Source organism: Manacus vitellinus, unplaced genomic scaffold (assembly GCF_001715985.3).
Source record: "Manacus vitellinus isolate BGI_N305 unplaced genomic scaffold, ASM171598v3 scaffold_12_pilon, whole genome shotgun sequence".
Classification (NCBI taxonomy): domain Eukaryota; kingdom Metazoa; phylum Chordata; class Aves; order Passeriformes; family Pipridae; genus Manacus; species Manacus vitellinus.
Genome location: NW_021938949.1, coordinates 2423110 through 2448296, shown reverse-complemented (window position 1 = coordinate 2448296; position 25187 = coordinate 2423110). Strand labels below are relative to the sequence as shown.

Genomic DNA, 25187 nt, shown 5'->3' with positions numbered 1-25187 from the left:
GGGCGCTCCATGTGCTCTGCTGACTGTGCTGGCGGTGTCTCCACTGACCTTCATGGAGCTGAGGGCCTGGTGCCCTGCCCTGAGATACCTGAGATACCTGAGATACCTGTCTTAATGTAGACCTGAATCTCGTCCTGAAGAAGAAAGGTTACATTCCCCGGATTCCCAGTGCCCCAGGGCCAGGAACCTGCCCTGACCTCCAGCCACTGGTCCAGGAGGTCTCCTGGAGGGCTCCTGTCACAGGAGAGGGGAAGGCTTAGACAAAGTTTTAAAGAGTAGAGCCTTGCCAGTGAGTCTCGAGGTGCAGAAAGGATTCCCTTGCTTTCTAGACTCCTTCTCAGGGAAGGGTTTAGGTCCGGCTGAATCCCATCTTTGCCCCGGACTGCGTTAACGGTTTAAATTTAAAGGAATTATAGAGGTGTGATTAAACTGCTTTGTCCCACAGGTTTTAATGAAGGCAAAACAGAAACTGATTTATATAAATGAATTATTTATTATGACAAATTAACAAACAGGTGAACAGACAAAAGATCCTAATCAGAATTATTTACTACGCAGTGTGAAAGCAAAAAAAAAAAACACCTCAAAATCTACTAGTAAAGTGTTATGTAACAAAGTAATATAGTGCACTGTAAAACAATTATATTAAAGCAATTGTATCGAAGCTAGCAAAAGAAACAATCATTAAGTAGAGATTGATATAACTCACTATATGGGATAACGGGCAGATCTCTCTCTTAACCCCTGGGGAGTAACCATGAAGAGGCAGGAGAGGCTCCACACTTCAAGGAAGTATGTGGAAGAATCTGCTATATGGAAGTTTTATAGTTGTGATGATGGACTGGTAGTCAAAGATTTACAAGCTCTCAGACTCGCTTATCTGTCACATCTTGTTTCAAAAAAGGATGCATATTCTAAGTCTGGTGAATCAGGATGGTTTTAGCATAACTTAACACCAAGACAGTGACCTGAGCCTGGTGCCAGCAGCTGAACTTGCGTGGTAGCTTGCATGATGGCCTGCATGATGGCTTGCATAGTATGCACTATTGGATTTTAGGTCTGTCCAGGGTGGACTATCCTGCCACACCTCCATCCCTCATGCCATGGTGGGAATAAAGCAGTACTGAGGTCAAGTCCAGCACTCTGGTGAATCCTTTCTGCCTATTCACATTGGAGGAAAATAATCCCCCACCAAAACAGCAGCATCCTATCCAATCTTTCCTGGGCCCCCCATGAGCATGGATAGCCTGGGAATGGGGGTTCATCCCACTTAACTGTTGATAGTCATCAGAGAGAAAAAGACACATCGAGGTGTGAGTGATCTGTATTAAACCTCCAGTGAGTCAGAGGAGCCCAGCTGACCAGCACACCTACTGCTGTATCCAATTATATAGTTATTTTGGTTTTTCTTCTTCCTTCGCCTTCCAGCTCAGACCGCAGGATGACAGACAGTGACACAAATCTCCCAACCATCGAGAGGAAGCTGGGACTGCAGATATGGGGCATAGAGGTATGACAAGGGGCAGTGATGGCACATGTCCTCTGCATGCCTGGGGGGTGTTTTATGGAAGAGGTATTCTTGAAGTAATCTGTGTGGGAAAAGAGGGTCTTACAGATAAGATACAGTGGGAAATAGAAGACCCAATGTCTCCCTATGAAACTTTCCACATGTTATTGTTTTGGTTTCCTGCTCTGTAAAACGGGGATGATAACATTGACTAAGGAAACAGGAATGTGGTGAGACTGAAACTCTTCCTCCAGCACCAGAGGGCTTTTCTTGCTTCTTTTGGGAACCAATGCAAGACTGCTTTAGCACACCAGAAATTCCCTGTTTCACCAAGAAGATGGGTTATCCGTAGGTAGCCTTAGTCGATACCAGCAGCTGCCACGGGGAAGACACTTATTTTTGTGACAAAGGCATTCCATGGTGCCTCTTTTTACATCATTCTTGTCTTCCTTACTCTGGGTCACTGCAAGGAGAAATCCTGCAACCTCTGAGTTCACCTTCTGGTTGTGGAGGTGTTTGATTTTGGATTGGAGCTGGGCTGTGCTCAATTCTGCCTCTCTCTGTCCTAATTCACCAAGAACATTGGAACCATTAACCTGCAATGAGAGTGGGTATAGACTGAGGTGCAAAGTCCACTCAGGGGAACAGTGGGAAGGGGATCCAACACATTTCAAAATGGGAGTTCCAACTGTGTTCCAAATGTCACAATCTTTGCCTTTCCATTTCTCTCCAAAGCGCTGCACTAAGCTGCTTTCCAGAGGATCTGTAATTAGAGCCATGTGGGTTCGCAAGGGTCAAGCTGGTATGCTGGGAAACAAGTCAGGACACCAGAAGAATGCATATCTCTAATTTCAGGGAACCACAGGGCCAGTTCCAGCCCAGGAGCTGAGCGTGGACTAGTGGGTGGCACATCCAGGCACCTGCACTGGGCAGGCATGGCTGGATAATTATGCACTTGAGCCAGAGGAAGTGTGCAATTAGGGTCTGGAGGGGTGAGGGGCGCATCAGTGTCCTCAATTCTGCCTTTCCTCAGCACTGCTGGTTCATCCTTCTCCAAACCCTGATTGTCACCTGAGTGTTTTGAACACCTCAGCTGTCCTGTTTCACACACATCAGCTTCTGGCTCTTAAGTTCCAGCAATGACCCAAACACTGATTTCCTTACAGAATATGAAGATGGTTCCTGTACCTGAAAAGGCTTATGGGACCTTTTTTGAAGGAGACTGTTACATCATTCTGCATGTAAGTAAGACTAGCAAACACTGGTCTGTGTTAGGCAGCTGGTCCAGCCCTTTTTCTTTCGCTCTGACTTGGTTCCTAGGTACCCTCTCTGATGGCAAAAGCACTGTGGGTTAAAGTGGTTGTGCACCTGTGTTCACCATCTAATCATGGATATGAACTGAACGTGGCTGTTGCAACAACACTGTCTGTTTAGTAAACCAGAAGTACGGGGGAACCATTAACTTAGCAGTTCATTAAAAGTGTTTATCTTCTAATCAATTCAGTCATGCCCAGGCATGGAAGAATGGCCAGTGCATTCCTGGCAAACTGAATCAAGGCCCACATTTGCATGATTTATGGGAGTCCTCTGGGGATGTGAGAGGTGGCCAGCTGGAGGGTCTCATTTTCAGCAGGTATTGTGAGATATGAAGGTGCTCCATGTCATGTGTCATGTAAGTAGCAGAGAGGCTCTACAGCCCTTCTCATGTCCCCATTAGGACATGTCATTAGTCCCACCCAAATTTGGTCCAGACCTGCTTGCAACCAGCTGAACCCAGGTTAGGCAGAAGCATGAGGGACTTCTGAGAACCAACCCTGCTCTGTGGGCTGTGCAAACTGCCTTGTGTTTCTGAAGTTCAGTGGGAGGATGATGTGTTACACCCACCTCCTAGGATTCCTTCCAAATCTCTTCATCTGCACAGAGCAATCCAGGTCCCATTGTATCAAAAAAACATCCACATGGTGGAAACCAGAAGCATTTCCCACTTCCTGGGTCTGAGTGTCCCTCCTGCAAACATCCCCTGTCAGTGAAGAGACAGCAAGGCCTCCACTACCCCACAATAACCAAGTGCACATCTGCTGTATGTCAGGCTGGGATGGCACCACAGGATGATCTGCTCAAATTCACCATGCACATGCCTTTATGAGTGCTAAATCGATTTGGTTGCAGCCACCCAAAGACATGCTTAGAGCAGGATATGGGTGACCTTGCAAGGAGCTGTCAGTATAAATATGGATTTTGATGCTCACAGGCTCGGCTTCTGTTGCAACAGCTTCCCCAGGTAGAAGAGCCCTTAATTAGCCCAATAGCCTCTTTTACCCCTGAAGACAGGAAGGTAAAAATACTCATCTGTGAATTCTGCTTCTTCACTGGAGTCTCTCCAAATAAGGATTGTCCTCAGGACAATGGGACTTTGATCGTCTTCAACAGCAATGTATTGAACGGAGCAATTTTTCCGCAAATTAATTATCTATGCCTGAGGAACTGAGCTGTATTTTATTTAAGTTCTTCTGCTGTGTTTCACTGTGTGCACAAAGCAAATAAACAGAACTCGGTGTCAAATCCAGCTTACAAAATGAGCTTTTATTGCCTTTCCCAGGCATCCACGATGGGGTTTAACACAGTAGGCGCTGAAAAATAACTGGCACAGCTCATGTAACACTAAGCACACCTGTTCCTCAGCCCCCTTGCCTCCTTTTTCTAGGCTGTTGGGTTTTTCTGTAATAAGATGAATCTCAGCATGCACACACCAGCTCAGCTTCGTTTGGAGTTGTGTCTGTTTTGCAAGTCAGCAGGAATTCCGATGCAGTTTGTCTTGCTACGTCGTGTGATACATGAGAAAGACAACAGGAAAGAAAGGGTAGTATCTCCAGGCAAATAAATAGGAGTGTGCATTACATTTCAAAAGGTGATCCATGAGAAGAATCTGCTCTAAGTTTTAGTATAAAACTCCACAAAAGTGGGACAGGTTGAACGCATTAATTTTTGTAGTTGCACAGGTCCTCGGTTTTCCTCGATAAAGAGCTATGAAAGAATATCAGACAGAAACATCCTTCGGTTCAATATGTACCCAAAATCCATAAATGCTCTCCTAATTAAGGAGAGCTCCAGGCCGAGCTCCCAAGGAATATCTGAGGCTCCATCCTCTCTACCCTTGCCCAGGAGAAGGGCACAAGTAGGAAAGAGCTCTGTGTTCACTTGGTTCTGTCAGGTCTCCCTGGCCAGTGATATTTGAGACACACATATGTGGACTGTGAGTTCATCCTGACTTGTCTTTCCCACCTCTCCCAGACCAAAAGAACCTCTCGTGGCACTGCTGTGGATTTGCATTACTGGATTGGGAAGGATTCCTCCCAGGATGAGCAGGGGGCTGCAGCCGTGTACGTCACCCAGCTGGACAACGCGCTCGGGGGGAGCCCTGTGCAGCACCGGGAGGTCCAGGGACATGAGTCTGAGACCTTCCAGAGCTATTTCCGCAACGGCATCATGTGAGTAGCTCAAAATACCCTGCAGCAAGGTGGGTTGTGGCTTTTCTACATCTCAGAGACATCAGCATTTCAAAAAAACCTGAATAAAAGGGTATCGGCACCGAAGCTGGTTAAAATTCAGAACAAAAGTTTCCCGTTTTCCAACAATTGTTTGTAACATTGAGTCTGGAATCATGTCTCTACTGGTCATTTTCCCAGATATTTTCAGTAATTGCATCTTAACCTCCCTCTTGTTCACCCTGGGGTCTTCCTTCCTCTCCTCCTCGCATTTTGGATTAAAGTGCCCATTCAGGGCACTTCAGACTAATATCCACCTTGAAGTGCTGATTTGGCTCATACTGGGAGTAATATTCCTGCAGTGGAAGGAAAGTTTGACTCTGAACTTCTGTAATCTAAAAGAATCTAATCTTGTGGTCTTTGTTCATGCTGGGGTTGTTGGAAGAACTCCAATAGCTCTCCTCCAGAAGGGTCTTCTTTGGCAATAAACAGCCTAAGTACCTTGATTTTAAACAGCTGAAAAAAATTCAGATGAAAACCCATCCTGAGTCAATACCTCCATCCCAGTCTGGCTTTTGAGATACCTCTGCTTTGTGGATTTCTACAACCTCTCATGAGTTTCCTCAGAACTTTTCTGAGACAGAAAAGTGCTTTTAACCTCGTCTAGGGATGAGTAAGGAACAATGAAGGACTGAAATTCAGACCTTCATAAACAGTCTATTTGGAAACCTGTCTGCCTCTGAAACAATTATAATTTGGACTTCATCTTGGTCTAAACCACATCCCTATGGTCAACCAGGAAGTCTGAGGCAGAATGAGAAATTAAAGCAAGCTCTTCTCTTTCCACATCTTGGCAGGTGGACTAATAACCAGAGCATCCTTCTGTGGATATCTTAAACAAGTCTAAAGTGCTGTGAATCACTGGCTGACCATATTTGCCAGTCTCTCCCAAGCTGTGATAAAATACATATATTACCCACATGGCAAAAACTATAAACAGCAATTGTCTCTTTTTCTCCCATAAATGGCAATGACATCATGTCAATTATTACTGTAGCATGAACAATGGATCTGTTTTCTAAAAGGGTCTAGCATATGTGGAAGTGGGTTAGACTTACCCAAAATCCATTATAAAGGCTCTGGGACTTCCCTGGGGAGTTGTGTCCTCTCAAGGTGTGAAAGTTGCACAGAAGGGAGGGGATGGCATCATGCAGTGATGTGACACAGTGCTAACAGTGACTGTTGCAAGGTGTGTGTTCAAAGATGGAAGAAAGAATTTGGGGGATAAAGTCTGAGAGAAAGACAGAGCCCTGTACCTGTTTAATATTTTGCTTATGGAAACAGTTTCCTATCTAAGTTACTTTTAATAGAATAACTATTTTGGAGAAAACCAAATGTTAACAGAAAGTTTGTTTTCTGCAAAGTCTGCTTCATATTTTAATTGAAAGTTTATGGAATATTTTCAATTTTGAGTTGCCAGTGCCATGGTTTTAATAGGATTTTCAGTTTGGTTGTGTTATGCTACCACTGCCAGCCCTCACCTACCTGTTGATCTTCTCCCAGGATGTTTACTGGTTGGAATCAATGGTCTTAGAAGTCTTGTCCAACCCAAACAATTCTATGAGTCTATAATTCCATGCATAGCAGCAACACAGGACCCATAAGAGGCAGATGGGCACTGTGAGAAGTCATGGTCTGACCACACAGCATTTCACAATCCATTTTTTAGGACTTCGAGGTTATTTTTGCTCTAGATTTTTTAGTTGTCACCAAAAGCTTGGGATGTTCTGAGAGGACAGAGGGGAAGGTATTTTCTAACCAGCTCTAACTCTTTATTCTCTGCTACAAAACAGCTACAAGAAGGGAGGAGTGGCTTCAGGATTTAAGCATGTGGAGACCAACATGTACAACATCAAGCGCCTTCTCCATGTCAAGGGGAAGAAGCACGTGTCAGCCACAGAGGTGAGAAGAAAACCCTTCTCTTCTTATGGATCATTTCTCCTTGCCTCTCCTCCTACACCCATTTTCAGCCAGGTTTTCCTGCTGGATATCTCATCCCTGCCCCAGGACTTCTACTCCAGGATAGTTTTCAAGACCTCACCCAGGGGTTTGGTATTACATGTGAGAAGCCAGTGGGCACAGCCAGTAGCTGAGCGGCAGAAGGATGAGCCTGTCATTGCAAACCTGTTCTTACATCCCAGGGACAGGTTTGCAATGGCTGTGATTTGTCACCTGCAGCTCTTGTCCTCCTCAGTTTGCCAGATGGTTTCATTTCCTCGTGACAGGTAGCGCTTTCCTGGGACAGTTTCAATAAGGGCGATGTTTTCTTGCTGGACCTTGGGAAAGTGCTGATTCAGTGGAATGGACCCAGCTGCAGCATTGCTGAGAAATCCAGGGTGAGTACAGGCTGAGGCCACTTAGTTTACTGGTGGTATTTTTCAATGCCAGGAGAGAAAAAAAATAGGGAAAAAATGCTCAGTGTTTGCGCAGTGAAAATCTTACTAAGAGCAGCAGCATTGAGATGATTGGGTATGGGGAAGAAAATTATTGGATATTAGAAAGAAATTTTTTACAGAGAGAGTAATCAGACATTGGAATGGGCTTCCCAGGGAGGGGGTGGATTCACCATCCCTGTAGGTTTTTAAGATGAGACTGGATGTGGCATCAGTGCCATGGTCTGGTAACCACGGTGGGGTTGGATCAAGGATTGAACCTGATGATCTCAGAGGTCTTTTCCAACTTGGTTGATTCTACGATTCTGTGAACAGAGAAAATAATGATAAAACTTCTACTTCCTCATCTGCTCGTTTTAGAGGCACATGGAAGTGCTTTCTTCTGGTTCAGACCTCAGCTTGGTTTCACAGGCAGCTGTGGGCCCATCATTAGCTCTCTCCCTGGAAAGTCATCCAGCTTCCTCTGGGGAAGTCTATTTCCATCCCTCTGTGCCCTATAGTTTGCATGCTGTAGGATTAGAAAGTCAGCAACACCAGCAGGTTTAGCTGCAGTGACTACCCCCAGGGCAGATTAGTTTTAATTTTTTGTTTACAGTGTCACAAGGAATTCTGGCTTGGTCAGTATGAGACAAGTAGGAATACATAACCCAGGTGCTCATAGGTCAGATCCATAGCTCTTGAGGCACTTTGCAAAGGGATCATTATCCTTATTTTACTGATAGAGGAACCAAGATACAGAGATGTAACACAGCAAGATATATCAGTGGGCAATCAGCAAAGCTGGTGGCCAAACTCGTAGCTTGTCATTATAACATTTAAAGGCAGGTGGGTCTGCTCTGCACGTGGTGTCCCCTGATGAGCTAAGAGAGGGGGAAGCTTCACAGGGAATGTGGTTTTTCAGGGCTCCGTGGCTAAAGGAGAAGATCCTGTGGGTAATGTAGAAGAGATAAAGCAACACTGAACAGAGGAGGGGGAGCAGGTAGAGGGATGGCCACTGGGTTCATCTCAGGCCGCGAGCAGGTGATTTCCTATGTCTAATAAACAGAGGCACCTTTCAAAGCTGTTGCAGTAAGAGTCATGGGGAAAAAAAAATAATTTAATGGAAAATGGGAATTTCAGCCTAATTAGTTGCTTGACATTTCACGCTGCTTTTTTCACAGAAGACATCCGTGTTTTTTGAACACTTGAAGCATTTAAATGTAAAATGTCACTGCGGGGCACCCAGGGTCCCGCAGCTCTGCAGCATCCTGCCTCACTGTCCTCAGCATGTGTGTGCATCTCTCTCCCAGACCATCCCACAAGACCATTGGACCTGCTGATGTGCAGTCACACACACAGGCAACGCCTGCTGTGGCTCCCACACGCCTGTGCCCTGCGGGAGCAACATCCAGCGACTATAACAAGCAATATTTTCCTAAGAGTTAGTTAATAATCAGACACTACAGACACATCTGCTTTTTTAATAGCTAAATTTGGAGGGCACTAGAAGCTTCGGAGAGCTGTGGTGATGTGGCTTGGGCTCAGTCTTTGCTGCAGGTCTGGGGCAGTGAGTTTGTTGTCTGTGTCAGGACTTACCCCTCTGATCCGTGTGCAGGGTCTGGCGCTGGCTCGCAGCATCAGGGACAGCGAGAGGGGTGGCCGTGCTCAGATTGGCATCATTGACAACGAGAAGGACTCCCCAGACCTGATGCAGATCATGAGGATGGTGCTGGGAGAGAGGCGTGGGGAGCTCCGAGATGCCATCCCGGACACGAAGGCGGATGAGCTGCAGAAGGCGAACGTCCGGCTCTACCAGTAAGTCCAGGGATGTGCCCCAAACCCTTTCCTTCCTCACAGCGAGCACTATGAAGGCTGACTCTGCTCGGTGACTGTGTCTTTCAGTGTCTATGAGAAGGACAACGACCTGGTGGTACAGGAGATCGCCACCCGGCCCCTGACACAGGATCTGCTCCAGCACGAGGTGAGAGCCAGAGGCTTTTACAGCGGGAAAAGGGTGCTGTGGCCCGCTTTGTTTTCAGCTGAGCACCTGTTTCAGTGGGATACCCTGTTTCCTTCCATCATTAGAACAGCTCAGCCCCACTCAGGGACATCATTAGGACAGCTCAGGAGCCAGAGATAGGTGGTGCATTGGAGCTGTTCCAACCGGAGATGGCAAATTGATGCTCTCAGCCAAGGATTATACTGGCTTGGCAATCAGAGTGAAGGAGAGCTGCCTACCAGGAGTAAATTCCAGATGGAATTAAAGCTTCTTAATACCTGATGTTCAGGGATAGCCTTGCCTCTGCTGAATCCAGAGCAAATAAATACTCTGCTTAGAAAACCAGGGAGATATGTTTTCCTGCTGTAGCAAGTGGCTGGTGTCAGTCACCCACCCTGGAAGGAGATTCCTTACAGACCCTCTGTGCAAACACTTTCAGAAGACAGAGACTTTCATTCTGACTAAAATTTGGCAGAGAACTGCTCACCCTTAATTCTCTGCAGTGCAAACCAGCCTATTCCAAAACATGATTGTGCTGCGAGGTTCCCCCTCCCTCATTCCCCCTGGTGTCAGCCTTGTTAAATCTCAGTCTCCCTTTGCAGACATACTTCGTTTTTCTTTTCAAACTTCAGTCTGAAAAATGAGAAGCCTTTGGTCACACAGCGTGTTTGGAGCACCAGCACTCTGCAGATGGGCTGCTCAGCAGACATCTCATCCCCTTTGGGTTTGGGATTCTGCTGCCTTCACAGCAATGCAACACTTTTGGCTCCAGATCAGGGACACAAAATAGTCAAGCAGAAGAGGTTTACTGGACTTTTCCTGCTCCTTTAGTAGCAGATTTGGCATAAACAAGCACCACCAGCAGCAGTGCTGAAGCACAGCAGGCTGAGGGTGATATTTCAGCATGCACCCCTCCTGCTGCTCCCTTTTAGGGCTGGTGTTTCTGTTGGTCTGAGAACATCACCTGTGAGACAGTTATAGCCAGCTTGGAGCAACGCCTAAAAAAATACATATTTTAACTCACTACAATTAGAAGTCATCTGGGTCAGGTGTGCTTGCAAAGTCAGTGTACCTGTGAACCCCTGCCCTGTGGGGTTGGTGGTAGCTGTAGTCCATTTATGAACCACAACAAATCCATCCTCTGTTACCTCTGCTAATGGTTGCACCAGGGTTAGGGCTCTGCAAGGCAGGGAAATGAGCCAGATCTGCATCTAACCCAAATCTTCAAGAAGGATCCAGCCTGAGCAGGCTACAAATGATGGCCTTTGCCTGCGCAGAGCTTTTCACGTCTGTTTTTTTCTGTTTCCTGTTTTTCACGTTTCACCTCAGGACTGCTACATTTTAGACCAAGGTGGTTTCAAAATTTACGTCTGGAGAGGAAAAGCCTCCAGCCCAGAAGAGAAAAAAGCAGCCTTCACCCGAGCTGTGGTGAGTTGTAATACTGTGCAAACAATGTCGTGGGAGGTTAATATGTGCTGATCTGGATCTGGCCACTAATTACAATTAAGTGTAGGTCTTGGGGAGCTGGCCTGTGTAATAACAGAGGCAGAATTTATGTGTCTAAGGGAGGCATGATGACGCAAACACAAAATTGTTAGTCATCAATTGTGCTGGGACTAAAACCTGACACTAAAACTAGGAAGAAATCAGTTAAAGAAAAAAAGTATCAAAGAGAATACTTTGTTGTGTGGTAAATAGTGAACTTCTGGAATTTGTTGATTCAAGAGATGGTGGAGTCAGGGAATATCAGCAGAGTTGAGATGGGATTAGACAAATTCATGGTCAAAAGGTGCATGGAAAGATATTAAAGGGGTTCTTGTATCCTCTCTAAGATCCATGGCCCAATATTGTGGATGCTGGGGAGAGAGAAGGGGTCACACTGGAGGACATGAGCCACTGAGCTCATGTTTGCTCACTGAACAGCATTTCCTAGTGCCACTGTCCCAGGCAGCACAGAACACTGCTCTGACCCCAAAAGGCATCTCCTGTGTTCTAACCAAGAGTAGTGCCTTGGGTAAGTCACTGGGGAACTCCCTTACTTGGAGTCTCTGGAAAAGCCAGACCTTTTATGTATAGGCTTCATCTGCAATTCCATTACAGCTAACAACTGTTCCACAACACCAGTGGGGCTGGGCCCAGGTTCTGTGTGTGAATTTGGATGTGATATGGGGCTCTTCCACTGGGTAGAGAGAGATCTGCTATTAGCAGCTGTTAATTCAGATTGGTCGACCTAAGGCAAGACCAGGGCTCATGACAGGGTAGAACACACCAGCCTAGTGCCCTGGCTCCTCCAGATGAGCTGCCATGTGGTTATTTCCTGGCAGATCATGCCTCAACTCCTCCTTTCAGAAAAAAAATAGCCTTGAGGGAGCCTGAGCAAGCAAGACATTTGGTATTTTTTTACAAGTTGGCATGTTGAAGTGAAGGCTACAAAGAAACTTAGCTTTTGATTATCTGTTTACTTATGGGAAGACCATAAATGGCTTCATCTTAAATGAGATCTAACCAGGAGATACTGAACCTCATGGTTCCACATTCAATAAGGCCCTACCTGGAGACACCCAGCTTCAATACAGATTGCACCTATTGTCTCAGAGAAGAAAAGCTTAAAAAAACTTTGCCTCAGGACTTGTTTCACTGTCCTCTGTGCTCCTTAACTCAAACCCTTTTTAGTAGGCAATGAGCTCTGCAAACTCTGGCCCTGAGCTACGCACACAGAACAAAAGATATCTCTTTCTCTCAGTGTGGCAGGTGGGAGGGTTGGGAGGACCATCTGCTCTGCTTTTCCCTGGGGGTAGTGCATGGCTGCAGTATTTACAGCAGAAGATGAATGCTCAGAAAGCCACAGTCAGGCTCCTTCCCTGAACCACGGCTGTCAGCACTGCACGTTTGGTCATCCTAGAGCCTGCTGAGATAAACACAAGAGCAGTTCCCAAAACTGAACAAGGATTTTGGCATTGTGGCAGAACACAGATAATTTTCTTCCTTCTCTTGTGTCTTCTTGTATCAAGCACCTCTGTTGAAGCGGTCTTTTAGCTCAGTAGTAGCACTATTGCAAAGAAATAATGTGGGTTTAGGGGGAAAAAAATTAAGAAAAAAGATTTTTGAGTGTTCAGCCCCTTCAGAACACACCTCTGGGGTGCTGAGCTGCTTCCATCCCTTCTCTCCCTTGGCATGCATGCTCTCTGTCATGTACCAATCTTCCTGGTTTGGAGAGGGACAAAAAGTTTGGAGAAAAGCAATGAACTGAACTAGGCTCTTGGATCATGAGTACACTCCATCACTGCTCCTTCCCCTCCACTCCCAGATCCATCACCAGGAGCCATCTATGGAGCTATCTGAGATAGAGGAGGAGGCTTTCCATTACACCCATTGAGTGAGATTTTCTTCAAGACTAAGGAGCCGTGTAGAGATTAATTTTAGGATGTGATCCAAGTGGTCAGGCTGTAGGGGTAGGGTTCAGTGCTCTAAAGACAGAAATAAACATGGATACTACAGTGAGAGCTTGCAGTCACCTCTGTTTGTAACTCTGAATGCAAGTTTTGGGGTGAATCCTGCCCTTGGTCAAGCCACTGTGTTCAGTGAGGGACATTCCCTCTTCAGGCTGGTTTGGGTCCACATCCCTCTTCTCATGTCTGTAAGAAGCTTGCTGTGACCTTTCTCAACCCCACCAGGGTTTTATCCAAGCCAAAGGCTATCCTTCATCCACCAACGTGGAAGTGATCAATGACGGGGCGGAGTCAGCCATGTTCAAACAGCTCTTCCAGAGGTGGACGGAAAAGAACGAAACACAGGGGCTGGGAAAAGTCTACACTACTGGAAAAATTGGTGAGCATGTTGGTCCTGCATTTGTCTTTCCTACCTGTGCTAAGCAGCAGCCAAGGGAACATCATTCACACTGTCTCCTGCCTTCGGTATCTTGAAAATCTGGTGCACATTCTTCTCGTGCCTCGTGTCTTCCATCTTCTGCAGCAGATGCAGAGGATTCATCAGCTGACATTCAGAGCTGCTGAGGCTTCTTGTATGAGCCAACCTGCCACTTATTCTAAGTGTAAATGTTGGCAGACGGTCACTCCTCTCTGAAAAATCGTGCACAAAATTTCACACTTGCAGGACATCCCCATTTTCATTGTGAAGGGCTAATGCTGATCCTGGTAAGGAACTGCTGAACAACATTCTGATTTCGTTTGCACTGGCATCTATCCAAGACTCTCCTGACGTCAGGGGATTGATGCTGTATGTACACGGGGTGTAAATGATGTGTTTATCACACTGCTGAAGTGAATATTACAATGCATTAACCCCAGAGAGCAAACAATACCAAAGAGAAGGAACTTATTGATGAGTGATGGGAAGATGACAGTGATGCTGAACATCTCCATCAATAAAGCTTGAGAGCCACAAATCTTTTTCCCTTCCAAGTTTTTTCTTTTCTCTCCACCTCTGTTTCTTTCTGTGCTGTCCATAAATACTCTGTCTCTTTTATCACAAGCCGGAGGAATGTAGGCATTTTATTTCTGAAACCAATGTTTTGAAAGGAGGAAAATATTTATAGTTTTGGAGAACAATTATCAGTTTTCAGTCAGGAGACAACTAATTTTTACCAGCCAGTCATCACTGGAACACACTATCTGGCCAATTCCAGCCTGTAACAGGTCAGCACTGGAGTATGTGAGCTCTTGCATATTCAAAAATCAACACTGGTTTATACTGGTGGCTTCTTGCAACCCTGGACCATTTTTTTCTTGCATGTATGATAGTTGTGTGTGAGGGTGATGTGGGGGGTTTGTCTGTTATTGTGCATTCACTGGGTTCTTGTTTTTGTTCTGCTGGTGCACACAGCCAAGGTGGAGCAGGTGAAGTTTGACACCACTCAGCTCCATGCCAGGCCAGAGCTGGCTGCTGAGCAGAGGATGGTCGATGACGCCTCTGGGGAGATCGAGGTGAGAGAGCTCCTTTTTCTGACAGAGGGTGCAATGATCAGTGTGTTACCAAACATCACTTGGCCTAGATAAAGGGAAACTAAGGATAGACCTCATGGCAGTCTACAGCTTCCTCACAAGGGGAAGGGGAAGGGCAGGCACTGATCTCTTCTTTCTGGTGACCAGTGACAGGAGCTGAGGGAATAGCCTGAAGCTTCAGGAGTCTCTTAGCAACAGGGCTGTGCTCTGTCTTCACCTTGACTCCGCTGCTGCTCACCAAGATGTTTCTTTTACCAGGTGTGGAGGATTGAGGACTTGCAAATGCAGCCAGTGAATCCCAAGACATACGGGCAGTTCTACGGGGGCGATTGCTACCTGGTCCTGTACACCTACCTGAGATCAGGCAGGCCCCACTATGTCCTCTACATGTGGCAGGTAGGTCAAACCAGAGCAGAAGGGACTGTCCTGTGTCTGCTATAGAAGCCTAAAGCTGAAGGAAGCAGTTGCACAGAAAAATCCCAACCCAAGCATCCAGAAGAATTCAGGTACCCTTTGCTTATCAGTTGTCCATTTCAAATGTCTCGAGCTGTGCTTTGTAGGCAGCATGGACACTGATCCCAGGCTGGCATCAGGCTGAGAGCCAGCAAAGTCAGAGTGAAGGATTATGGGGCTTACAATGCTCAGGTCAAACTTTGGAGTCTACCTCTCCCTTAAAGCCTCAGTTCCTGGAGTTATGTGGGTATATGAACATCTCTGCTTTCCTTTTTTAAATATTATTTCGTGGAATGCAGAAAGAAACTTGAAAAATGGGATGCTAAAGTCTGCAAAACCAGAATGTGAGGGAAATTTAAATATCTGGAAGTTTTAACTCTGACATTCCATGCTTGGAACTGGCAAGATGTTCCGTTGTGTCACCTCTAATCCCACGTGTCACCTCTCTGTTCCCCAGGGCCGCCACGCCTCTGTGGATGAAATCACTGCCTGTGCCCTCAATGCCATCGAGCTGGACAAGAAATATGGGGACGAGGCCGTGCAGGTGCGGGTGACGATGGGCAAGGAGCCCAGACACTTCCTGGCCATCTTCAAGGGCAAGCTGGTCATCTACGAGGTAACGTGGCTTTGTGAGTGTGGGCAAAGGGAAGCACCAGCGATGGCTTGGCAGCTGCAATGGAAATAATCCAGAAAAAAATGGGCTGATACTCAGGAAAGGAGCTTGCCAGGTCTGCACAGGCTGGCAGATGGAATGGTGGAACATTCCTAGTACTTCCCGAGTAGTGTGAACAGCGTTTGTGTAAACACAGTCCTGGACTGACCCAGACTCCACTGTCCACCCCTGACCTCCAGCACTGATGTGTGTAGTTCTTTCCAACTCTACCCCAAAATACTCTGCAGAGATAGAATAAGGCAATCACCCTGTGATTTACAGAGAGTGCCATCCAGAGAGGGTCCTCCAAAATATCCTGCAGTCATGATTTGACAATTCATATTGTCCCTCACTGAATTATATCACATTACCTACCAACCCACTTCACTAGCTCCTGTGGCTGCTGGCATCTGTGGTGGAGACACTGCAAGTGTCTGTGGAGGAGGGGGATTACCTCAGCTCTCAGTGCTGGTCCCACTGTACAGTTTCCATGGTGGGTGTTGAGCTAAGCTGAGCACAGCTGGAAATCAGAGTCCAGCTGCCTTACCCACTCTGCATGGCAAATGCTTTGCAGAAACTAAGATCTGCTCACATGGAGTTTTAGCATCTTGATGGGAGCTGATCAAGGCTCCATAATCAGGGAGAAATGTGGAAGTTTTGCCATGTGGGTTTCATTCTGACCTGGGACCAGAATGTGTTTGGATTTCCTCACAGGAGCATGATCCATCATTGCAGCAGTGGGGAAGGGCTGTGAGCACAAAAGCCTTCATTGAATCAGTGGCACCCTGGATCTGTGTGTCCTCCTCACTTCCCAGCACCATCCTTCCCTCTGTTCCCCTGCAGGGTGGGACCAGCCGGGCTCAGAAAAGCGCTCCCGAGCCAGCGATCCGCCTCTTCCAGGTGAGGGGCACGGATGAGGTGAACACAAAGGCCACAGAGGTGCCAGCCAGAGCCTCCTCCCTCAACTCCAACGATGTCTTCCTGCTGACCACCAGCCAAGTCTGCTACCTGTGGTGTGGGAAGGTGAGGCTGCAGAGACACCAGGGGAGATGGCTGAAGGAAATCTGAAATTGCTGACGTGGGGCTTGAGTCTCCTCCCTCCACTGAGGTGTGGAGGTGAACCCTTGGGTAGGTGGCCAAGGATTGGAGAAATGGCCTCCTTGAGTTGCGTCAGGGAAGGTTTAGATTAGATATTATGAGAAACTTCTTCACAAAAGGGGTTGACAGGGAAGTGGGGGAGTTACCATTCCTGGAAGTATTCAAAAAAATATATGGATGTGGCATGCAAAGACATGGTTTAGTGGTGAACACGGTGGTTTTGGGCTCATGGTTGGACTTGATGATATTTGAGGTCTTTTCCAACCTTAGTGACTCTGTGATTCTATGAGAAAGGTGCACCCAGGAGGCTCCAGAGGCTCCATCTGTGGAGGGTCAGCAGGAACAGAGCCTTCTCTACAAAGACAACTTAAGTTGCAGTTCACCTCACCTTAATTTAGATGTTCATACAGCTTTCAGATGAATAAATCACCCCAGATTTTCCAACTGTAAGAAATAAGCCAGGATGTTCATTTATCCTGTTTTAGTCACACATTTCAAGATGAGGTGGTGGATCAAACTGAAGCAGAAGGGTTGCTCGGAGTGGTTGTGGCTGCCCCATCCCTGGAGGTGTTCAAGGCCAAGTTGGATGGGGATATGAGCAACCTGGTCTAGTGAAAGGTGTCCCTGCCTATGGCAGGGGGTGGGAACAAGATGATCTTTGAGGTACTTTACAACAAAAACCATTTTGGCATTTTGTGACTTTTGCTCTAGGCTGCACTGAATGTCCCTTCAAGGACTAGAAATGGGTTCTGAGTGTCCAGCTCAAAAGCTTTCAAGCAGGTCTGAAACTCTCCAGAGGACCAAGCCAGCTTTTCCCCACAGATAAGTTTTGCCAGTCTGACCCTAATTCCACCTCAATCTTACGTTCTGCACACAGGGATGCAGCGGAGACGAGCGGGAGATGGCAAAGATGGTAGCTGACATCGTTTCCAGACGGGACAAGCACACCATTTTGGAAGGACAAGAGCCAGCAGAGTTCTGGGAAGCTCTGGGAGGCAAAGCACCTTATGCCAGTGAAAAGAGGTAATAGTGACCTGTTTGTTCCTCTGGGCCTCTCCAGGGAACTTTAAGCCGGCGATCAAAACTTGGCAGGAAAGTGAGTACTTTGATACTGTGTCCTCACTAAAGGTCACACAAGGTCAGAATATCACCAAAAGCTTGGTCAGAAACCACATTGAGATGACTCTTCCCTAGATTTTGGTTCAGGCCTTCTGTGTAGTAGGAGCTGTAGATCCAAACCCTGCAGAGAAGGATGTGCTACATCCTCCTTTCCCCACAGCAAACCCACCCCATATCTCATCATAAGGGCTACAGGAACCACATGCTCCATTTCCAGCCATCATTGGGGAAGCCCCCGAAGACTTATGAGACTAAAGCCTGCCTCTGAACAACCTGGATTTCTCCAGCCTTCTGGGCAGGTGATGGGTTCCTTTGCAACCAGGTGATCTGATGTGGGTTTCACCTGACATCAGGTTCATCTCCACAATGAGAGAAGGGCTCTGCTTTTACCCTCTTTGGGTGGAGAAACAGTTACCTTTAAAAATCATTAAAATGGTCCAAGAATCCCCTTGAGACCTGACTTTCAGGACCTCAGATGGCTGTTGCAATGTTCTGCCCCTTCCTCCCAGGCCACGCCAAGTAGCGTCAGGGCCCTGCAGGAGGCCACGAGGGAAAAATTTCCATCTCTCTCGGTTTTTCTTCCCCTGCCATGCATGAGGAAGGTTCCAAGAGCAGATCACACACTACCAGCCTCGCCTCTTCGAGTGCTCCAACCAGACGGGCCGGTTCATCATGACAGAGGTGGTGGGCTTCTGCCAGGAGGACCTGGATGAAGATGATGTCATGCTGCTGGACACATGGGAAGAGGTCAGCACGGGTCCCGGTCCCCTTCTCCCCAGATGTATTTTCAAACAGGTTATGGCTTTAATTGGTTTGAGTCCATCACTCAGTGTGAAACCAAGGTCCTTCTCACCCAGGGACAGCACAGGTGAGGGAGGCAGCATTACCAGACCTCTTTCAGAAAAGTGAAAACTGAGACACTTGGTCCATGCCTTCCTCCAAGGTGAGAAGAGCTGGACCTGCTCTGGTCTTTACCAGTTTATACAAGGAGGTGGCACCCAAAAACGCTCCCCCTCACTTCCCAGCACCTGTGGTGATGACTTGCTTTAGGCTATGGAAAGCTGTCTCCAGGAGTTTTCTTTCTGAAGTGGATCTATGGAAGGACAGGGTTCAGTTACCTTGAAACACGCCAGAGCTGTTACCTGAAATATTTATACTTTGTGCCCGTCTCAGAAGTAAAATCTTTCTTGGCTGGAATTAAATCTGGAATCAAAGTCACAAGGGACTATTGGGAAAGCACGTTTCCAGTCTTATCTCTGCTGCCATTGGCAGGGGAGAACAAACAACCCTGTCTGCACAGGTCCCAAGGACTCACTGAGCTCCAGCACCTTCTCTCTTTGCAGATTTTCCTTTGGGTTGGCAAAGCCTCCAACGAATACGAGAGGAAGGAGGCCATTGCCTCAGCTAAGGAGTATCTCAAGACCCATCCAGCAGGGAGAGACTCGGCAACCCCGATAATCCTGGTGAAGCAGGGCTACGAACCCCTCAACTTCACAGGGTGGTTCAACGCTTGGGACCCCTACAAATGGAGCGTAAGTTGCTGGAAAAGCCCTGTGGTGCCCGTGCACACGGGCTCAGCAGTGCTTAAAGGGCATTCTTCTCAGTGGATGTATGATACAGGGAGTGAAACCTCACTAGGACATGTCCTGAGCTTCACAGAGTCACAGAATGGCTTGGGTTGGAAAGGACCTTAAAGCTCACCTAGTTCCAAGCCCCCCCACCATGGGCAGAGACACGAGTTCCTGGTGCCTGAGCAGCAGGTTCCTGGCTCCCGAGCGGCTTCACCTGCCCCTTCATCGGCAAAAAGTACCTGTTTGGTGAAACTGAGGCTTTCTCAGATATGTGTGCTTGAATTCACAATATTCACATTTTTATTTAAAAAAAGATCATGTTCCAAATCGTGTTTGTGATTTCGGCCAAAAAGGGGTCAGGGCTGTGAGTGTTAAAATGAAGTTCAGAGTGAAGACAGAAGCTTCCCCCCCCCCCATCATAAAGAAAATGGGGGAAAAAAATGTTCATTTCTCAAAATGCAGCCACAGAGTAAAATTTATGACCCAGCTTTAAGGGCGAATTGTGGTGAAATGAAAGATGTGAGCAGACAGGTCTCATGTTCAGGTTTGTGGAATGCCCATCACAGCCCAGGAGCTCCTGAGCAAGGTCACCCTTGGTCCCTACACATGAGCCTTCCTCTCAAACCCTGATGTACAAATACCAGCTCTTTGCTACATAGAAATGGCAACCTGCCCCAGGAGATGCCTGGGAATTAAAAAAAAGAGTACTTTCTCTTCTCTTTCAAACACATGGGCTTCAAATAATTTTAGGAGCATAATGTGGAGCAGGGATTTGCTCATGTGGCCCGTACTTAAAGCCTCACCAGGACGCTGGTGGGTGAGAGGAAGGAGCGATGCACTGGGACAGTGTGGAGGCCCCCAGGACTTCATACTGCAGGAAAACTCTTACAGGGATATTTTATTTCCTGCATCTGGGTTTGCATCTTCTTTCTTAGTGGTAGTAGAGAGCCTGTCTTGACAGCTGGATCTGCACAGATAAGACAGCAACTCCCAGAGCAATGACCCTTAAAACAATGCTGATGCTTAGAACAAAGGTCAAAACTTGTGGGTTTGGTTTGTTGGTGTTCTTTTTTTCTGAGGAACTGCTGAAAAACAAGGATGCAGCTCATAAAATATGTGCCTCTAAAAATATCCCCTGTAGGCAGATTCAGCAACTACAGACAAGTCATCCAAACTGTTGACATCCCAGAAACATCTGGTGTATGTTCATTGCTCAGTTTTGGGTCTAAATCTGTTTTCTCTGCAGTCCATGTGTTCATGTTGTTTGTTCTTGTTGGGAAACTTTGTTGGATGATTCTGTTAAGAACTGACATCTCCTGGCTGCTTAGGAAAACACAGTCATGAGCTTTGCCAATATATCCAGTATATTCCTTTCTTTTTTTTTTTTTTTCCAATAAATACCAGGTAGCTCATAATACACGGCACCGTGTCAGGGACTGAGGCTTTGAAAAATCCGTCAATTTAGATAAATGATTCAAGGAAGGGGAAAAAAGGAATAACATTTGATCCCTAGTTTTCACGCATTGCAAGATTCATTTAAAATGTAAGAGATTTAAACCCAGCTGTAAATATGATTTCTCTTCATTTGCCCTCTACTGTCTAAACCCTTTTAAATTTCCTGTTTTCACCTGTTATTGTAAAGCTGCAAAGGCTAAAGTCTGTTTGTTTCTTTGTTTTCAAGGGAAAGCTCCGGCCCTGACATAGTCTCCTGAGTCCAGGGGCTGAGGTTTGCAGAGCTGCCACCTCAGTGAGCACCTCTGGACTTCAAAATTCATCATCTCCTGAGCCTGTTAGAGACCAGGAGGGTGAGATAAATGCAGCCCACGCTTCTTACAACTCTCTTTCCCTTTAGGATGGCAAGTCCTATGAGGAGATGAAGAACAGCTTGGGAGACGTGTCGGCTATATCTGAGATCAAAGTGGTGAGTTGTGTTGGGAACACCTGGAGCACCACCACGTCCCCCAGCCTGCTCTCATGAAGGAGACGACATCAGGGTCAGAGGAGGGATGGGGACCTCAGGCCCCCAGGGTCAGAGCTGTGCACCTCTGTGGTAAAGCAGATGGAGATGTGATAAATAACACATAAATACACCCAGACCTCCTGGGCCTTTTCCAGACCTGTCCGGAGGCATCTGTGAGCAGAACATTGCCCAGCTGCTTTAATGTAGAACAAATACAGGTGTGTGCAGCTGTAAGAGTAGGCAGTGAAGTGTTGTGTGAGTAGCTGGCAGTGGTGGAGCCCCTGAGACCTCAGGTAAGGGCCCCCTGGTCAAGAAGGGCATAGCCCAGTGGAGTATCCTCCAAAGCACAGAGGAAATGAGGTCCCAGCAGTCCCAAATGCAAATGTCACACGGGTCAGTTCTTCCCTGGGCACGGTCAGGATGAAGGCTGGAAGGAAGTGTCAGGTTTGGATGAGGAGAGATGGCCCATCAAGGACGGGTATGCAGGTAGTTTCGAGGTTTTAGACATGGTAGACATCTAATCTCACCTTCTGTCCTCCCACATGTACCTTCCCCTGATGTTATCTTGAGAAGAATGAGACTGCTGTAAGTATCCTCAGCTATTTCTAAGAGCTCTCATTAGTGTGTGCTTTTAGCAGTCCTAACATCAAGGTGTAGCATTTGTGGAGGTGCTGGACTAATGCTTTAGTTGGGCCTTTCTCCTCGCTGCTTTGGAGCTACAGATAGTCTGTGCCAGAAATAGTCCCCCACAACCCCAATGGAGAGAAATATCCTGGGATAATCCCCAACTTGCTCTGCCAGAGCATCTTGTCTTGACATGTTTTCCTCCGTTTGGCAGGACCTTAACAACATCAGCCTGAACAAGAGGACCCTCAGCGTGACCAGCTTGGCCAGTTCAAGCAATCCAAATGCTTCCTCGGAGTATAAATCCCACTTCAACCACAGTGACAGCAACAGCTACAGCAACAGCAGCAACTACAACAGCAACAGCAGCCCTTCCCTGATGCCCAATGGTGAAGGAGTTTACTCCCGAGAGGTGCTGATGAACAGGACGGTGGATGAACTTCCAGAGGGCGTGGATCCCACTAGAAAAGAGGTGACAGCATTGCTGGTTTGATGCCTTTGTAGCTTAACCTGGAGTTTACTCGTTGGATAAGTGTAGCAGTACTTTAGAATAAAAAGTCCTGCTTCAGACTCAAGGAGATACTGGCTGGACACACAGGTCTCGTCAAGAGGAGGAGCTTCACATGAGAGGAAATTCACAGACTCACAGAACGGCCTGGGTTGGAAGGGACCTTAAAGATCCCCCAGTTCCAACCTCCCTGCCGTGGACAGGGACACCTTGTGGTGGTTTTACCCTAAAATGAAGTAATTCTATTTTTTTATGGTCCAAAAATGAATTTTAAATAGAAATTTTTTAAAAAGAAAATATAAAATGCTTTCTTCTGGTAGGGTTGTTTTGCTCTGTCCTTGGAGGAATCTAAAGTAAGATTCCTGTGGGACAAGCTGACACAGCTGAGAACGAAGCCAGGATTTGCATTTTGCTTGGGCTGCAGGTGAATATTTTCATTTGAAACTCCTTCCAGAAGGGATATTTTTCCTCTTCTTTCTTTTTTTTTTTAAATTTTTTTTTATTTATTTTGTCAGAAACCTTGCATCTCAGCAATTTGCAGTTTCAGGAGAAATGACACATCTCAGATTTCCCATCAGCCCAAGGATTTTGGCAATGTCTGTAGCTGGGTCCAAGCAAGCTGATGGGAGAGACACAGGGTTGATTTCCTCTACTCCCTGCAACCCATCTTTGACCCATATCTTGCCCAACAGATCTGGCAAAGGCCAACACCCACAGCTAGAGACACAAATCTACAGCTGGGCTGTAGATGAGCTCTTTCTTCTGCCCAAAATGCCAGGAAAAAACTCAGCCTCCGCTTCCCACAGGGTCTTTCTTGGTATTCCTGATGACCCTGCTATCTGCAACCCATCTGTCTTTCCAGCAATGGGAGTGAACATTTCCAATGGAATATTTGAGGGGAGGGAACTTAGTGAGAGGGAGATGCTTTCACTGTGAATCACTTGCTAAGAAACCACCCAAAACTTTGGCCAGCAGAACTTCTTTGATGGACTATAAATTGTCCTGGCCACAGAATGATTAGCAGGGACTGAATTCCAGCCACAAGCATGCTAAATCCTCAAAACCAGAGCATCCCTTTGGGCTGGTGGGCTTTTATTCCCCTGGTGCTTTGGGAAGTGGGATGAGGAACAGTTACTGGGATGTTCCACTTCCCAGCACAAGAACAGGCAGCTGGACAGGAGCTGCTGGCCTGGAGTCAGAGATCAGCACTGGCATGGTGAGGAAGGGATGCAGCCTATGGAGGTGTCCCAGCCTCTACAAAAGCCAAAGCTGACCTCTCCTTGCTCTCTCCTCCCGCTGCAGTTCTATCTCTCCGATGCCGATTTCCACGACATCTTCGGGAAGTCCAAGGAGGAGTTCTACCAGATGCCCAAATGGAAGCAGCAGAACGAGAAGAAACAGTGTGGACTCTTCTGAGACCACAGGGGCCATCCAGCATCCAGTGACTCTGGGACCAACCCTCGCCCTCTTAGGAGCTGCAGGGAAGAAGTGCAGGCATTTGCTCAGCGAACCCAGGCCCAGCTCCAACGCAGTTATCCCAGCAGCCACTGCTCAGGGGATGGCTCCTTCCTGCAAACCCAGAATGCCAGGAGGCGAAACCTTTTGCTGGAACAGCTTGGCAGGATGTTTTTGCCTCTTCCCGACACTTTATTGCTGATAGCCACGAAGACAAGTGTGTGCCACACAACTGTATTGTAGCCTCTTCTTTCGTTTCCCTTTTGCAAATCGCCACGTGCACAAGGTCATGATATCCCTTCCTTTGTAGAAGTTTAAAATTAGGCAAGACAAAGGCCATTTGCAGCTGCTGTGTAAATGCTGGGTGGGGAAAGGAGGGGGAAGCCCTAAGAGGATAGAGGGGAGAGCCTTGAGGCTGGGACAAAGGTAATGGAGTAGCCAGATGTCCAGTGGAGTAGTCCATGGAGTGACACCAGGCAGTTCTTCCCCTTCTCACCTTGTAGAAAAACTACCCACCAAAGAACAGCAAGAATCAGTTGTAGACTAACAGGCATAGATACCCCAGGGCAGGTAAAACACATGGGAACCTGGTTTGGGAAAAAAAAAGCACTTATTACAAATATATTTATTAGCTGATCTATTTCAAGGGCTAGGCACAAATGCTGATTTTGTCTGCCATGCAAGACTCTATCTACTTTTTCCTCATTCAGACAGCATCTGCAATCTCACCTGGCCTCCCTGAGCACAGCCAGGTGAATGTGAGTCCACCTGCCCAAAGACCAGAGGCCTGAGGAAGCCAGGAGGGTTTTGGGTACATCCTGAGGCAGAGCATGTCCTGCTGAAGGTTTTATCAGGGCTCCATCCCTGTGATGCCCATGGGGCTGAGGGGTGCCTGGTCCACACTGTGGGCTCTGACTAGGGAGGGCGGCAGGAAATGTGAGAGTGATCAGTGATTAAGGGATACAACTGTAACCTAAAGGAAGAAACATCTGTTTAAAAACTCAGTGTGGTTTTGCAGCTTTACTCCATTTCCAGCCTGACCAGTGATTCCAAATAAACATCCAGCAGCAGCACTTTTAAGTGTCCTTGATCAGCGTGTGGGGTAGGATGGCAGTAGATAAAAGCTCTGCAGTGCTACAGGTCCTTCAGACACCTGGTCATCAATGGAATTCTGGATTTTTTTGAAAAGAAAAGAACTGAGGAAATGGGGCCCCTTCTGTTCCCAGACACCACACCCAGGACAGTTTGTCTCCCCATGCCCGTGCCTTCTCCTGAAGCCTCCCATTGCCCATGAGCAGCAGTGCCTGACTGCCCACCCCTGCTGTGGGGGTGTGGGGATGGAGCTGAGGAGCTGCAGGCTCCT

The 25187-nt window shown here is 47.1% G+C and overlaps 1 protein-coding gene across 1 annotated transcript in view; it reads left to right on the top strand.

Moving 5' to 3' along the window:
* Positions 1 to 24221, top strand: part of VILL (villin like) — a 36000-nt gene extending 11779 nt beyond the window's left edge. Inside the window, exons 2-20 of the mRNA XM_018067706.3 lie at positions 1429 to 1510; positions 2674 to 2748; positions 4799 to 4995; positions 6846 to 6954; positions 7278 to 7388; positions 9040 to 9239; positions 9327 to 9405; positions 10753 to 10851; positions 13098 to 13251; positions 14266 to 14366; positions 14643 to 14780; positions 15295 to 15453; positions 16333 to 16512; positions 17465 to 17610; positions 18309 to 18453; positions 19050 to 19238; positions 21130 to 21198; positions 22076 to 22333; positions 23672 to 24221. Of these exons, the coding sequence (XP_017923195.1) occupies positions 1442 to 1510; positions 2674 to 2748; positions 4799 to 4995; positions 6846 to 6954; positions 7278 to 7388; positions 9040 to 9239; positions 9327 to 9405; positions 10753 to 10851; positions 13098 to 13251; positions 14266 to 14366; positions 14643 to 14780; positions 15295 to 15453; positions 16333 to 16512; positions 17465 to 17610; positions 18309 to 18453; positions 19050 to 19238; positions 21130 to 21198; positions 22076 to 22333; positions 23672 to 23785 (2592 nt within the window). The 5' untranslated portion in view covers positions 1429 to 1441 and the 3' untranslated portion in view covers positions 23786 to 24221. The remainder of the gene's footprint in view (positions 1 to 1428; positions 1511 to 2673; positions 2749 to 4798; positions 4996 to 6845; positions 6955 to 7277; positions 7389 to 9039; positions 9240 to 9326; positions 9406 to 10752; positions 10852 to 13097; positions 13252 to 14265; positions 14367 to 14642; positions 14781 to 15294; positions 15454 to 16332; positions 16513 to 17464; positions 17611 to 18308; positions 18454 to 19049; positions 19239 to 21129; positions 21199 to 22075; positions 22334 to 23671) is intronic.
* Positions 24222 to 25187: the final 966 nt, after the last annotated feature.